General features: G+C 42.1%; 1 protein-coding gene across 1 annotated transcript; it reads left to right on the top strand.

Moving 5' to 3' along the window:
• Positions 1 to 5128: 5128 nt before the first annotated feature.
• TMEM221 (transmembrane protein 221) lies at positions 5129 to 16042 on the top strand. Its single transcript, XM_040320755.1, has 3 exons — positions 5129 to 6211; positions 12062 to 12147; positions 15376 to 16042. Exons 1-3 carry the CDS (start codon positions 5925 to 5927, stop codon positions 15921 to 15923), a joined length of 921 nt encoding a protein of 306 aa, XP_040176689.1. The 5' UTR covers positions 5129 to 5924; the 3' UTR covers positions 15924 to 16042.
• The last annotated feature ends 810 nt before the right edge of the window (positions 16043 to 16852 follow it).

The raw sequence follows: 16852 nt of genomic DNA, 5'->3' as shown, positions 1-16852 counted from the left end.
AGCCCCACTGAAGCCTCATCAAAGCACCAAAGCAAAAGCAGGTGTAAACAGAACTGTAAGTTAACCATTTTATTTAGTGACAGGAGCTTTGACTAGCATTCAGAGAGCTTTAACCACTTCAGCCCCGGAAAAATGTAACCCATTCCTGACCAGTGCACTTTTTGCAATACGCCACTGCGTCGCTTTAACTGACAATTGCGCGGTCGTGCGATGTTGTACCCAAACAAAATTGACGCCCTTTTTTTCTCACCAATAGAGCTTTCTTTTGGTGGCATTTGATCACCTCTGTGGTTTTTATTTTTTGCGCTATAAACAAAAATATGCGACAATTTTGAAAAAAAAAAGCAATATTTTTTAATTTTTGCTATAATAAATATCGCAAAAAATATATGAAAAAGCAAATTTTTTCCTTAGTTTAGGCAGATATGTATTCTTCAACATATTTTTGGTTTAAAAAAAAACTCACAATAAGCGTATATTGATTGGTTTGTGCAAAACGTATAGGCCCAGATTCACAAAGCACTTAAGCCGATGTATAACAAGTTACGCCGACGTAAGTGCAAATGTGTGCCGTCGTATCTGTGCGCCAGACCCACAAACTAATATGCGCCTAAAAACAGGCTACACCCCGCCGACGTATCTTGCTTACGCCGGCGTAGAGTGGGCGCACATTTAGGCCGGGAGTATGGTGCCGCTCCCATTGATTAGCCATTCAAACATGCAAATGAGGGAAATACGGTGATTCACGAACGTGCGTGTGCCCGGCGCATGCTACGCGAGATGCGCGTAAGTTGTACGTCCGGCGTAAAGTTATTCCCCATAAAGGAGGTGAAACCTAGCAACAGACATGCTCAGGTCTGCACCAGGGAACACAAGTCGGCGTATTGTGCGTTGGACGTGTGTCTGGCTGGGCGTACGTTATGTTTACGGCGTACGCAGTGAGCAGGCGCATAGGGGTGCGTCCACTTCACGGCGCATGACCAGTTCGTGATACGTACCTGTCTGGCGCTCGGCCCATCATTTGCATGGGGTCACGCCTCATTTGCATGGGTTCACGCCCACTTCCACCTACGCCGACGTGCGCCTTCGAAACCCACGCCACGCTGGCGCAGCGTTGGGAGCACTGGCTTGCTGAATGCAATGCTTGCCTCTCTGCGCTGCGTTGGCGTAGCGTACAGTGGTTACTCCACGGCGGCGTAATGTGCGCCCTGCTCTCTGTGAATCTGGACCATAGCGTCTACAAAATAGGGGATAGATTTATAGCATTTTTAATTAATTATAATTGTATTAATAATGGCGGCAATCTGCGATTTTTATCATGACTGCAACATTATGGCGGACACATCGGACACTTTTGACACTATTTTGAGACCATTGTCATTTTTACAGCGATCAGTGCTATAAAAATGCACTGATTACTGTGTAAATGACACTGGCAGGGAAGGGGTTAAACACTAGGGGTTAAGTGTGTCCTAGAGAGTGATGTGGGGGGGATGGGCTACCACTGGCATGACAGTGATCACTGCTCCCAATGACAGGGAGCAGTAGATCTCTGTCGTGTTGCTAGGCAGAACAGGGAAATGCCTTGTTTACATAGGCATCTCCCTGTTCTGCATCTCCGTGACACGATCGCAGGACACCGGCGGACTTCAAGTCTGCGGGTCCCACGGGCGCCTACAATGCCACAATTTAAAGGGGACGTACCTGTACGCCCATTTGCGCACCCGTGCCATTGTGCTGACGTATATCGTCGTGTGCTGGTCGGAAAGTGGTTAATAAAGCGTGTCCGAAGCCATGTTTTGAAGCAAGTGTAAACTAGCCCTAACTGACTTATGAAGAAACATAAAATCAAATCCAGTGCCACAGAGCTGAAATAAAAACACTGCAAGCTCTAAAAATATGAAAGTCTTGGTGCTCAGTGTTGAACTTTTTAGCCCTCTAATAAGAAGCCATTAAAGAAGCACTAAAGTCATGTTTTTTACATTCTGCATGAAGTAAGGGAAGGTTAAAGCCAGCTATGATTTTTTTTTTTACCATCTGTATCCAATTGGAGAGATTTCCCTTCACTTCCTGTCTTATAGATGAAACAGCAAGTGGAAGGAAATCCCTCCAAAGTGAGGGGATACCTAGTTAACTAGTGTTTCCACTTCAAGATTTCCTCTCTATTACTGTTCTAGTGACAACCCAAATTTTGAGATTTTCTTTCACCTTGGAATTGTTAACCACTGCCCAGACCAATTTTCAGCTTTCAGCGCTCTCACTCTTTGAATAACAATTGCGTGGTCATACAACACTGTACCCAAATATATATATAATAAAATTTTGCAAACAGGTAATTTTTCTCCTTCATTGATGTGTGCTGATGAGGCTGCACTGATAGGCACCGATAGGCTTCACTGATGGGCACTGATGGGCTGCAGTGATGGGCACCAATAAGGGTCCTGATAGGCGGCACTGGTGGGCACTGAGAGGCGGCATGGGTGGGCACTGAGAGGTGACAATGATGGGTGGCACTGAAGGGCATTGATAGGTGGCACTGAGAATTGGCACTAATAGGTGGCATTGATAGGTGGCACTGATAGCTGGCAGTGATGGGTACTGATAGGTGGCAGTGATGGGCACTGATGGGTGGCAATGATGGGCACTGATGGGTGGCAATGATGGGTACTGATAGGTGAGACTGAAAGGCAGCACTGCTAGGTGACACTGATGAGGCACTGACTGGCACCAGTGGTGGGCATTGATAGGTAGCAGTGGTGGTCACTGTGGGCACTGGCAGGTGGCACTGGCAGGGGGCACTGGCAGGCGGTGCTGGTGTTCACTAATAAGGCTGATGTGCGTCTTCCACTGGGGACTAATGTCCCGTACACAGGAGTTGTGATCTGCTTTTTTGTCTCCTTGCGCTGTCAGCACAAGGAGAAAAAGAAAACGATTACCGAATTTTGTTTTCATCACGTGATCAGCTGGCATTGGCTGACAACTGATCACGTGGACCGGCCCCTTACTCGAATATGTGATCACCCGAGTCTCAGTGACTCAGTGATCACAGTGCGCGCCGCGCACGCCCTGCAGGTGCGTGCAAAGGGGAGGACTTCTATTAACGTCCTCCTGGCAATTGGGGTCCACGCTGTAGCCGTCATTCGACTATAGCGCGGGCCCCTAGTGGTTGAATGTGACAAATAGTAAATCTCCGTAACAGGGATACAGCCAGCAATAAAAACCGAAAGGTGTTCTAATCCCTCTCCACATTGTCCAAAACTAAAAAAAGTTTTACCTTTAGTTATATCTTAAGGACCTGTTCACACAAATGTGTTTTACCGCACTGTGTAAATGCAGGTCACTGCTAGGACACACAGAAAACAATTATTTTGTCCTGTTCACACTGCAAAACAGGCCAAAGGATGCAGTAAACTGCGATAAAATGCAGACATGCTGCATTTTATCACAGGAAGGAATCTCATGTCACTGTAATGCAGCACTGTACACTCTGCTCTACAGTAACATAAACCAAGTGTCACTTTGTGCACTTCAAATACATTTGATACACACAAAAAAAAGGGACATGCGTGACACACTGAAATGCCCATCACACCGCCCCCTACTACCGTTTTACTGGAATAGACAGCAGTAAACCGGGCCCTATGTGATGTTAAGCTTATTACTCCATGCGCACAATGGGCCAGTTTCACAGAAGAAATACGCCGGAGTATCTACTGATACTCCGGTGTACTTTCAAATTTGCCGCGTCGTATTTTTAGTTTGAATCCTCAAACCAAGATACGACGGCTTTTGGCTTCGATCCGACAGGCGTACGGCTTCGTATACCTTCGGATCGTAGGTGTAATACTTCGGCGCCTGCTGGGTGGAGTTCGCGTCGTTTTCCGCGTCGGGTATGCTAATTAGCTTTTTCCGGCGATTCACGAAGGTACGCGCGGCCGTCGCATTCTCTTACGTCGTCGCTAGTCGGCTTTTCCCGGCGTATTGTTAAAGCTGCTATTTCGTGGCGTATAGATAGACGTGCCATGTTAAAGTATGGCCGTCGTTCCCGCGTCGAATTTTAAATATTTTTTTTTTGCGTAAGTCGTCCGTGAATAGGAAAGGACGTAACTCACGTCGACGTTCAAAAAATTATGTCGGTGCGACGTCATTTCGCGCAAAGCACGGCGGGAAATTTCAAAACGGAGCATGCGCAGTACGTTACGGCGCGGGAACGGGCCTAATTTAAATGATACACGCCCCCTATCCGATCATTTGAATTAGGCGGGCTTGCGCCGGAGGGATTTACGCTACGCCGCCTCAACTTTACAGGCAAGTGCTTTGTGAATCAAGCACTTGCCCGTAAAACTTGCGGCGGTGTAACGTAAATGCGAAACGTTACGCCGCCGCAAATGTACCTGAATCTGGCCCAATATATTTACACAGTAGGGAAACAATCTGCATGACAAGAATCCCAGGCTGTGCAGTAACAAGGCAAACTCTAGTATGAGTGACCACTTGTAAAATATGTAGCGCCCCCTCTGGTTTATGTCCAGAGGCAGCTTTTCTATTCCTCCGTTATCAGTCCAGTTTCCTGGATTTCCTATGTGTTCTCATGGCTTTTATGTGAAGAAAGATTCAAATTACAAAAGGCGCCCAGGCATCACATATGGCTAAACGGAGATGTTGCTCCCAGTCTGCCTGCACATTCTCCACAATGGCTCTGACTTTTTTGTTTTGTAATTAAGCTCCCTTTGTTCGGATGAACATCTGCTCATAACAGAGTGTGACAAGTGTAAGAGGCCAGGATGTAGAAAGAGAACTCTCAGTGATGAGTCGGCCAAGTCTCCAAAAACTTGAAATATTCAATTACTGTAATAAATGTGACATCTACAATTAAAACTTTTACTGTAACAAATAAGAAATTTGAGGACTGGGTAAAACTTTAAGTAAGGGCAAATATTTAATGCACTTGCGCTCATGTTCACAGTACACCTAAAAAAAAAAATTTGAATCCTTCACATTCAAATCAAAATTCCCTTTAACCCCAAACTGGCCATATTGACTGCTGCCAGAGAGAGAGGTTAAAAAGACGGTTGAAATTCCCGCCCATACCCCTCCTCCCTTGTCCTGGACCAAACAGTTGAAAGATTCCTTCTTTTATCCTCTTGGAATCCCCACAGTTTCTAAGAGTCAGAGGAACGAGGCATTCGTTTTCAGAGGTCTCTCTCTTATTCTAAAAAAAAAAATCTTTTCCCATAGCTCAGGCAATAATCTCAATTTTTTTTGGAGACTATGAAGAAGTTAACGAGGCAGCTTATTTAGGGGTAAGACCAAAAAATAGATCAGGAGGATTTTAGATAGTGTGTAATCTTAATGTTGCTGGAGTCGGTAGAGTGGATGAGCCTTCTGTGTTATGGAAAGTTTTTAGATCCTTCTTAGGCTTGTTGGTGAGTTTCAAATTTATTTTTTATATATTTTAAGAACTGTGGATGTAACTGTTTTGCATGTAAATTTAGATTTCGTTTTCGGTTGAGATGAAATGCTTGTGTTTTGCGGTTTTTCATTAGTGGTTGCTTTATTGTGCAGATAGTTTTACCAATGAATTTGTCAGTTATCGTCGTTCGTAGCTAAGATGCTTCAAAATGAAAAGATGTAGCATATTTTAGAAGAATTCGTTTGAGTTAGATGTTTAGGTTGATTTAGTGCAGCATATATTTTATAATATCAGTTTTGGTAGTGGCAGCTTAGACAAGCAGATGTAATCTTAGACTGATTTCATTGTTAAAGCAAAGGATTCTAATGTCCTGGGAGTGGAAATACTGGAGGGAATTAGGGAATAGGTTATAGATTCTTGCAGAATCAGTGATTTCAATAAATAGTGAGATTTCAACCTTTACTGAGCAGTTTTTAGTAAGAGAGAGTACCTATATACGCACAAACTGAATATGCCTTCCCACTACAGTCACCATTCTATAGTGGCCCTGGCTCTCTTTGGCATTCTGGCTGCCATCATGGCTTCGTTGTCAGTTATCTTAATATTTCAGGTTCAATCTGCATCAAAGCAGGGAGATCTTAGTGTTGGGCTAGGCCCAGTTGCTGCTAGGATCTTATTACCAGCATCAGCGGTTCTGGCTGCTTTGTGTCTTGCCCTCAATGTCAGTTGTCTCCTGCTGTGTCTTCTCCACTCCTACTTCACCGCTGAGGTCTGCCGTGAGGATCCAGATTCCAGAAGGTGAGTGTCTACTGCTGAATCTTATATTTTAAAATGCTAAGTACATATACAATTCTATGACAGTAAAATGGTAAACAGTAATAGCATAATTGCAAGCAGAATAAGGATATTCAAATATTACATTCTTATCAAATAGTAACCAGTATTAGCTTTAAAACAAGCCCTCACTTACCTCTGTAGCTGCAAATACTGTGAAACAATTCATCTTCAAATTCACAGCAAAAAGAACATAAATTGTTGTCTTTTGCCTCGTACACGCAATCGGAATTTCCGATGAAAAAAGTCAGACGGAATTTTTTCATCGGATGTTCCGACCGTGTGTATGCCCCATTGGACTTTTTCCGGCGGAAATTCCGACGAACTTAGAAAGAGAACATTTTCTCTTTTTTTCAGACGGAAATTCCATTCGTCTGTATGGAACTTCGACGGAGAAAAAAAACACGCATGCTCAGAATCAAGAATCAGAATCAAGTTGACGCATGCTTGGAAGCATTGAACTTATTTTTTCTCGGCTCATCGTATGTGTTGTATGTCACCACATTTTTGAAGGTCGGAATTTGGTGTGACCGCGTGTATGCAAGACAGTTTGGAAAAACCCGTCTGAGTTTATTCCGATGGAAAAAAACATTGTGTGTACAGGGCATAAGCCAGCCCAGCTTACTCTGCTTCCCTCCCAGCAGTGACTTGGTATTTTCCAGCCCTCTAGTATGTGATGTAAGGTGAGCTGAGCTATGGAGAGAATGACCTAAATGACTTTAGGGCCTCTGCTGTTAAAGTAGAACTAAAGCCAAAACATTTTCATGGTGGTCAGAGGAAAGGAGGGTTATAGCCCCTATTCAATTTTCTTTGCCATCTGTGTCTCATTGGGGAGATTTTCCCCTTCTTGTCCCATAGCCAAAACAGGAAGTGAGAGGAAATCCCTCCAAAGTGAGGAAATAGCTGGTTGTCACCAGAACTAGTGTCCCCATTGGAAGATTTCTGCTCCAATACTGCAAACAGAATTACAACTAGGAAGGTAAAATCTCCCTAACCAGTGCACAGACAGTCACAGCAATAAAAACATAGCAGGGGTTCTAATCCCTCTCCATTCTATTCAAAACTAAAAAGAAAGGTTTTGCCTTTAGTTATACTTTAAATATGAGGATGAATTGCTCCATAATGCCTACAGCTACAGAAGTCACTGAGAGCTTGTTTTTAAACTACCGGTAATTTACTGTTTGTTAGGAATATGTTAATACTTGACTGTCCATATTCTTGGCACAGGTTCATGTGCCATTTGTATTTCCCCTCTATTTTTCGCAAGGCACAATCAGAGTACTGTAAACATACGTGTTTAATAACAATCCTAATAATTTTTATCTTCACTTGCATTGCATTGCAACATACAAAAATAGTTGAAACCAACATAATCAAGTCAATAAAACAAAATTATTAACACAATTTAAAGCAGACTTTACCCCAGTAAGTTTCTTCTTTTCAGTGATTACTGCTTTCAGTGGTACTAATGGCGTTTTTACCTCTTATCACCAATCTGATAATGGTAGCCAGGGTTGTGTCAGGAGCTGAACTATCGGGTCCCTCTCTCTGAAGTGTGTTTTTCATAAAGTTCTATAAAGAATCTAATTAAGGAACAGTTATTCCCTAAGTAAGGGGCAGTAATGTCACAAAGCCACATGAATACATTGAGAATGTACTATTAAGGGAGGGAACAGACCTGCCTGTTATGGCCAGAAAGGGCATGGGGCAAGTTCCCTCTACTGGGGTCAACAGAACAGTTTCCCCCAAAGTCTCTTTAGAATCCATCACTCATGGAAATGCTGGATTACTATTCTCCCCCTGTAATCAGTGGTTCCTCCTGCTGACCCTTATGTTACTATTATGTTCTATATACAGTATAGTGAAAGAACCAGTGAGCACAGTGGGGGACACAGTAGAATGACACTCCTGGGAGTGTTGGTTTCTTAAAAGGTTTCATTCATCAATTTCATGCAATCACATTGACATTAGGCAGCAGCAGAGATTAGTATTTACCATCTGCTTGGCATGGATATCTTTTATTGGCATTTTGATTTTAGTACTTTAAAAAGAAAATACGCTATATTAAAGGGGAGTTCCAGCCTTTTTTATGTTTATTAAAAGTCAGCAGCTACGCAACGTGTAGCTGCTGGCTTTTAATAAACAGACACTTACCTGTTCCACTGTCCAGCGACGCGGCTGCCTGGAGCTTCGCTCATCCCCCCCCTCTCTGCCAGCGCCTCCATTCTAACTGTGGGCACCCGGCCGTGACAGCTTTCAGCTTCACGGCCGGGCACTCACTACGCATGCGCGAGCGGCGCTGCGCTCCCTGAGTGGACAGGCAATCGCCTGGGATCTGTCACGTGTCCCAGGCGATCGCCTCCAGGGAGGGGCCGCCTAGGGCGATATGACGAGTTGCCTAAGCGGTCCCTTGGCGGAAGGAAGAAGTGGGACAGGAAGTCCCGCTCCTACTAAAGCCCCCACTGTGGCATGTAAGGGGGCATGGAGTGGCTTAAGCGGAAGTTCCACTTTTGGGTGGAACTCCGCTTTAAGTGTTTTGCTGTATCATGCTTTGGTGTGGACTGTAAAGCTTGTCTATTACATACATTCATGGTAGATGATCTTGGAGAGTGTCCATTTATTTTTTTCACAAACAATTTTTATTCATTTTTTTAAAAGATAGTACAAAGCCATACCAAAGGTTTACAAAGTAAGTCTGAAAACTCTTGATGTAAACATACAGAAGCAGTTGACATCAGTAACATCTTCAACAAAGACATCAATAAAAACGTAAAGGCAAATACTGCCCAGGATAGCTTGGATAAGTGCTATGCTGGGAGTAAGGCCAACAAGGGTCTCAAACCTGCAAGCAAAATTATTAGAATTGACAGGTGGACGACAAGTGCATAGGGTTCTGCATCAAAATATCACAATGAAGTAGTGTGGCAGATGGCTCCTCTGGCAGTAGGACCCATAAGCCCAAGAAATATTGAGAGTACAGAGAGATAGTATGAGAATCAATGTGTAAGGGTACATCTAAGTTCAAGAAGTCATAATTTCCCATTGTTTAAAGAATTTATGTGTAGTGAAGTGAGCTTCTGCGAACATGAATTCCAGGTAACAATGCCTCCTTAAAGTGGTTGTAAGTGCTTGAAGAACCATTAAAGTAAAAAAAAAAACTGTGTGCTGCTCCCCCACAGCCCCCCTAATACTCATCTGAGCCCCCTCTCGATCCAGTGATGTGTACTAGAGCCTCAGCTGTCTTGGGACTCCCACTCCTCATTGGCTCCCACTGCTGTCAATCACAAGCCAGTAAGCCAATGAGGAGAGAGTGGGGGCGTGTCAAGCCGTGGCTCTATGTGTCTTATGGATGCATAGAGCAGGGCTTGTTGGCAAGTAAGCACCAGTGCTCCCATGCGACTTGCTATGGGGGCACTGGTCAAGAGGAAGGAGCCAGGAGCACCGGCAAGAGGAGGATCAGGACTGCTCCAATGCAAAATCACTGCATAGAGCAGGTAAGTATGACATGTTTGATTTTTGTTTTTTTAAAAGCCAAATCTTTCTTGCCACTTTAACTCCACTTCCCACAACTCCCTATTGTCATGGACATGCCCTAGATCCCCTCCCTCAGCAGTTTAGAGTGGTCACAACTGATGATGCAGAGGTAGTTGGGCAAGTGATCTGTAGCCAGGCAGTCCAGCAGGAGCCTAATAGCACAAAGCCTCTCCAGAAGACAGACCCCCTCCCAGTTTACAAAAGTTCTAGTAGGGTGGCCCTTTGTTCTTGGGTCTCTGATCCCTCCATCTGTTCACCTGTTACCAGAGATACACTGGACTTTTCCGAGAGGGATGCTGTTTATGAGGATAAACGCAAGTAGCTGTGTTCTGTACTATTTTACTTAAGTTGTGATTCTCAGCTAAACTCTTTGTTGTTGCTTGACTATGCAACCACTTGTTAACCTGACTCAGCCATGGAGACATTGCTGTGAAGAGGTCATGTTTGTGCAATTTCCTGGCCCAGGGAGCTGCAGGGGTCATTTACAGCCTGCCATTCAAGTGAAGGCAATATGCAACTGTACTGTTATAAACACTGATAGTACCTTGTATTAGCATTAAGCCCATGAGTCCCTGTGTTTCCTAAATGTTAAACATCCCTGCTCAGGAAATAGTTTGGGAGTATGGCTCCCCAGGAACAAGAAAGCACTGGGAAAATGATGCTATGCATATGAAATCCCTACAAATGTCCATGTGCATGAGCTCCAAAGGATTTACATGTACTGATTTCAGCCAAACTCCTAACTACGGGTAATACAGATTTGTATTTATTTGCATTGGCCAAAAACTGCCAGAAATGCAACGTGACTTTCTTTAGACAATTGCTAGAAACAGAGTACAAAATCTAGAAAAAGTTCACTAAGCCATAACTAGTTCTATATATTGAAATTCTTTAGCATTGCCAAGTGCTGCTGATCTTTGCTGTAACGGGTTCAGTCCTATTATAATTAAAATCAGCGTGTTCAGAAACATAATTTCCCAGCACAGTCATTTCAACTAACCTTCTCATTACATGAAACTCACGTTCCAACCTTACATTTAAAGAGCCTGATCTTTGCCTCCCTCAGTCTCTGCCCCAGATTTCAGATGCTCACCCTTTGTTCCAACCAACAATGACCCAGCATGGAACTTCATCCAGCTTGCTGGAGACCATGTGACTATTAACTCCTAACGGTCAATGACAGGGCATTGTCCCAATCTGAGTAGCAAGTGCTAGAGGGAGATGGGAGATGCAATCAGTAAAAGTGTCCTAGCTTACAAAATGCTACATAGGGTTACAAGCAGACAACTACTTTCTAACATAATTCTAAATACATGTTCACTGTTATACATGTATACCTTTTTCCATACTTTATGTAAAAATAGGATTCAAATATTAACACATTTGACAAAAAGTAAAAAACATAGGTGAAGTCACTAGATGTTTACAACTGTACAAAAGAGATTATGCACACACAGTTGTAAACGGTTTACAAAGCAATTGTGGTGTCTCTCTTTACCCACTTATAACAGACATGGAATTAAAATGCAATATTTTTAAATATATAACTATAAAATAAAGAAATATAATTGATAAGAAAAAATAAATTGCAAGCAGCTCATTATAAAATGCATAGGAGGTGAACTTGAAAGAGGTAATGTGCAGGAACTGCATCTAGCAAACAAAAAGTCCTGTAATTGGTAAAGGGGACCTAAGTAAAACATTTTTCAACTTGCACTGCTTATTGAAAAAGCCTTAAAGTGTTAAATAATAGGTTTAATGACGCATAGTTCAGACCAGTACAAGGTGGATACAGACTGGTTGCTTTGGGTACAGCACTTGTAGATAGTGTTTCGTTCTTTGCAGTGATTTTCTGAATATGTCTATGTAATTATTTAATATACTTTGTATATTCACAAATCTATGTGGTAGCCCACCTTCCCCTATGTCAGGGTGCTAAATGGAATGTAGACAAGAAGTACACAGGTGCTGTGATTTGAGACCTACAGACAAGTTCACATATGTAGAGAAGGCTTATAGAGAAGACTTATACGTTAACATTTTTTAAATGTAAGGCTTTGGTAATTTAAAGCTTGGTGAGCTTTCCTGACTTCCTGAGATGGGCCTACCTAGTCTGGGAATGTTAAAGCCATCTACCCCATACACAGAAGTGCCAGGTTTTTTTAGAGTACTGGATAGATAATGCAGTGATTCTTATTTTTTTGCTCTGATGAAAGCTGTAGATCTAACATCTTGACTTGAGGTGCCAACATCTAAAAAAAATGTGTTTTCTCTCTGTAGATGTGAATGGTTCCTGCTGGATAACCGCAATATTCGCCAGTCTGCTCTCTGCATTTTTTGCCTTGGAATCTCACTATATTTAACAGGTAATAAAGCAAATCTGGAATATAATAATTTGTCATACATACATGTGGTGGCAAATTAGAATAAAATTATTTTATGTTGAGATATAGAAAAAGCAACCAGGTCTGAGAAATTCACGTTTGTGGTTATTTTTTCCAATTAGTTAATTAAGCCCTGGTTTACACTGAATTCGACTTTGAAGTTGTGCGACTTCACTTGAAATCGCACGATTCCAAAGCCGCATGTTAGTGCGACTTCAGGTGTGATTTGGCTGACATCTGTGTGACACCATGCACTGAGGTCTATGCAAGTCAAAGCTGAAATCACCAAAAGTAGTGCAGGAACTACTTTTTCGAATTGGAGGTGCACAAATTTGGCATGGCACCGATTTGAACAGTTCCATTGCACACAATAGGGTGCGACTTGTCATGTGATTTGAGCTTTCAAATCACATGACAAGTCATATGGGTATGAACAGGGGCATGTTTTTTTTTTTGGGCTAATTACTCCTGGAACTATTTACTGGCATGTTCTAGTATATATATGTAGCGTTACTCTTGAAGGAGCCGCTAGAAGAGTCACTCATTAGCTCAATGAACAGTCCAGTGGTAATCTTTTTAGTGCTTTGATTTTCGGGTAACTTGGATAGGGTTAAGGAATTGATTGGGATACTCCAAAACTATGTACAAGTAGAAGGACACATACAGTATGTTCTATAGAACTATGAGCCTGTAGCAAACTTGAGGAGAGTAAAGTAATATTTACCTGGTAGATAGTGTAAACAAAGTCCTTTCACTGGGAGTTAAATAGACTAAGCTGTTCAGGACACTGGACACTATGTCACCTTTACACATACAGCTGAATCTATCACAAAAGGGGTGGCCCCAGCCCACAGTCTCTAGGATCTCTCTCTCCAGTCTGTACTCACATATGTCCTTGGAAATTGGTTGCCTAACCCTTGCAACACTTCCTCCCTGTGATACCAGTCTAGATCCTCAGAGGACAGTTTCTCTGTCAGCTTTCTGCAGCTTCCAGAAAAGCAGGTCTCCAAGTAGTCCACCTGAGGCCTTGGCACTCTGCAGGCACATGGCAGGATTACCTAAGGGGGCAAGCTGCCCCCCTTAGGCTGAGATCTCCTTCTACGGAAAAAGACCCTGCTGCTTTCTCCCAAGAGTATTTATACAGGCTCCCAGTTACCATCTGGGGAACCCTCCCCAGTGATTAGCCAGGGCTGTATGAATATTTATCTGCTGATTAGACTCTTCCTGTTCATTATTTTCCAGAGCTTTCTGGTAGACATGTGCAATTTGTTAAGTTCCGAATTAGTTTTTTAATGAATTTAGATAAATTCGTTAATTCTGAAATACCAGAATTTCCAAACTTTTCCGAATATTTGGAAATTCGAAACTCGAAATTTGAAAATTATAAGTTTCGGAAATTCGTAATTCTAAAATCCAAAAATAATAACTAACTAATAATAACTAAACTATTACTAACTATTAAATTATATGTATTAGAATTTCCTTTCAGATTTGGTTGTTGGTGAACGTAACAAATATGTATTTTTCCGAAGTTGCAAATTATCCATAATAACGAATGGAACATAACAAATTAATAATAAATAACATTCAGGATAATAAAAAAAACATATCATAATTATTATTTATTATTATCTCGTTCTGTTCCATTTGTTTAGATGCAGCATTCGTTATTTTGGACAATTCGTAACTTCAGATACATTTGTATTCGTTACATTCACTAACAGCCAAATCTGAAAAGAAATTCCAATATCTATAATTTAAGAGTTCGTTATTATTAGTTAGTTAGTTATTATTTTAAATTTTTAAATTTTCGTTTTTTTTCGAATTTTCCTTTCTTATTTTCGGATTTACAAACAAAAAACGAATGAAACTAAAACGAACACATTTTTCAGCAGTGCACATGTCTACTTTCTGGACTATTTAGGAGGAAGCAATCAATCTTGCAGCTACTGGAACCCAGAACAGAACAAAGCAATCAACACAGTCACACTGGTTATAGTTAGCCAACAATAAATTTGCCTAACAATGAACAGCAGCTCCACTGGGTACAGTGAGCCATAACTAAATTCAGCTAATCCTAGCACCTATCTAGGAGAGTGCTGCAAACTGTATGATTTATAATGTGCACTGAAAATATATTAAAGCAGAACCCAATTCCTTAAAGGGGTTGTAAACTTTTGTGTTTTTTCACCTTAATGCATCCTATGCATTAAGGTGAAAATACACCTCACTGTCACCGCCCCCCCCGTTTTATTTACCTGAGCCCCGAATCTCCATATGCGCGATCCCGCATTGTTTTCCCCCAGCTCTTGTCGGCTCTTCATTGGATGATTGATAGCAGCGCAGCCATTGGCTCCCGCTGCTGTCAATCAATAACGCGGCATGTCGGGGGGCGGGCCGAGTCATAGACTTGGCGGCTATGGCCGCCGAGTATCACACGGAAGTGAGCCCGCAAGGTAACCCCCTCGGTAGAGAGCTTCCCAGAGGGGGGTTAGCTCTTGCGGGGAGGAGCCGCAAGAGCTGCCGTGGGACCCCAGAAGAGGACGATTGAGGCCACTCTGTGCAAAACGAACTGCACAGTGGAGGGAAGTATGACACGTTTAGTAAACCTTTAGTATATCTTTAAAAAAAAGCCCATTAAAAGTATAAAAAAAAAATCCTGTTTTATTGAAATACTCACCTTTTGGGTTCGTTACCACCACATGAGTTGAGCTATGATGACCTGCACAAATCAAAGCAGACTCAATGTCAGGGCACATCGAATTTAATTGTTTTCACCCCACAATGCTGCATTGAGGTGGGTTGTTTGTGGCAAAACCATGTCAAGTTTGTTGCAAGCTATGAAATAAATGTAAGTACATTGCATGAGGCTGAGTTTGCTAGCTACACTGCAAATTCCAGCAGCAAGGATCTATTGTTTCCTGCATGTGGTATTGACGGATAGCTGTGGCCGCTGACAGCCTGTCATTACACTGTATGGGTTTAGCAGTTGTAGCCACAACAGGATCATCAAAGAGGATCAATCTCCTCAGCAGGGACAAAGACAGCAATAAAAAACTGAGGCTACTGTAGCTATATGCAAAAATTGCATCATAGACTTTCACTTTTGTGACCTAAAGCTCGTTCTTTAGTTCAAACAGAACATAATTAAGCAATTATGTGCCAATTTACCTGTTTTTACTAACTTCTGTTTCCACATATTGTTTTCAGCATTCTCACTTTACATGCTAATCTTGTTTGAAGTCGAAACGGGAATAGCCAGTTCCTGCATCCTCTGTATGGGCTCCATTTTCATGATAGTCACAGTGGCCCACATGTTCAGCAAAGCCACGCAAGCTTCCTGCCACAACAATGAACAGGTCCCCAGTACACTCTATGAAAATGACTCCGCACATGATGCAGACCTTAATGACTCCACTCCATCGTCTGACCTGAACAACGATAAAGATATGTCACCAGTCCGCCAGCGCCCTGAGATCCACAGAGAGTTTTCCTACCCTCCGTTTGTTCATCAGCAGAAAATCCTGCCTATTTCACCGATATTTAACAATGCACCTAATATGGTGAAACAAAATGAAAGTATGTGCAACAGCAGCAGAGATGAGCGCTACAATATTTGCAGAATGCAACGGACGCTTTCTGTTGAATCTGGCCTCATGCAGCCTAACCCCAAGGCCTGGAATGGGGGGCATCAAGAAATGAGAACTATGGTATTAAGGAAACCAGGAGTGGTGGGAAAAGACTCTACATTAGTGTAAATACTATTACCAAACTAAAAAAAAAAAAGACAAAATTCTTCAAAACTTTTTTTTTTTACAAAATTTACAATTGCAAACACGTTTTGATACTGTTATTAAATGAAACCTTTTCTTTTGCAGATGTGCAAAGTCTGTTTTCATGAAATTCTTACAATATGGAAAACTGGTCATATCCATAATTACAGTTTTTCATGTATGAAGACTACTAAGCCTTGATTCACTACTGGAACTAAACTCCATGGCCAAAAATATGTGCGCATTCCTTTAAATGAGTTCAGCTGTAAAACGCCATAAAGACATGGTTTTGGTGAGTTTGGTATGGGGGAACTGTAGTGACCTGTGCTGTTTGTCTGAGAACAAACTCCCCCACATACTCCAAAATCTTATCGAAAGCTTTATCAAAAACGTAACAGCTGTAAGAGTCTCAAGAATGAGGATGGGTTGGGCAGCATAATAATGCCCATGGTTTTGGAATGGGATGTCTCACAAGCTCATTAAGATGTCATGGTCAGGCGTTACCACTTAATTTGGCTGAAATGTTGGAGATACCACAAATGGCTTGTTATATCACCATCTAAATGTGTACATCACTGAATACCTTTATATTTTTTTTAAGTTTAAAGCGGACCTTCAGTCCTTTTTTTTTAAATCTATTAAATCTTCTGCCCTTGTTTTAACTTTGGATAGTAATTTTTTTTTCTGCCAGTAAATACCTTATACAGCCCACTTCCTGTTTCTTGTCTGGTCATTAGCCTAGGCTTATGACATCATGCACAGCTCTCTCTCTGTCACCAGGAAGGGAGGAGGGATGAGTCATAAGAGGGCCAGTGAGAGCTGCAGGGCTGCATAGCTGAAGGTGTGCCTTTGTGTAAATCCAGGAAGTGAACAGGCAGCAGCTTTAGCTGCCCACAGTTAAAATGGATGCAGAC

The sequence above is a fragment of the Rana temporaria genome, chromosome 1 (assembly GCF_905171775.1).
Source record: "Rana temporaria chromosome 1, aRanTem1.1, whole genome shotgun sequence".
NCBI lineage: Eukaryota > Metazoa > Chordata > Amphibia > Anura > Ranidae > Rana > Rana temporaria.
This window is presented reverse-complemented; position numbering and strand designations above follow the sequence as displayed.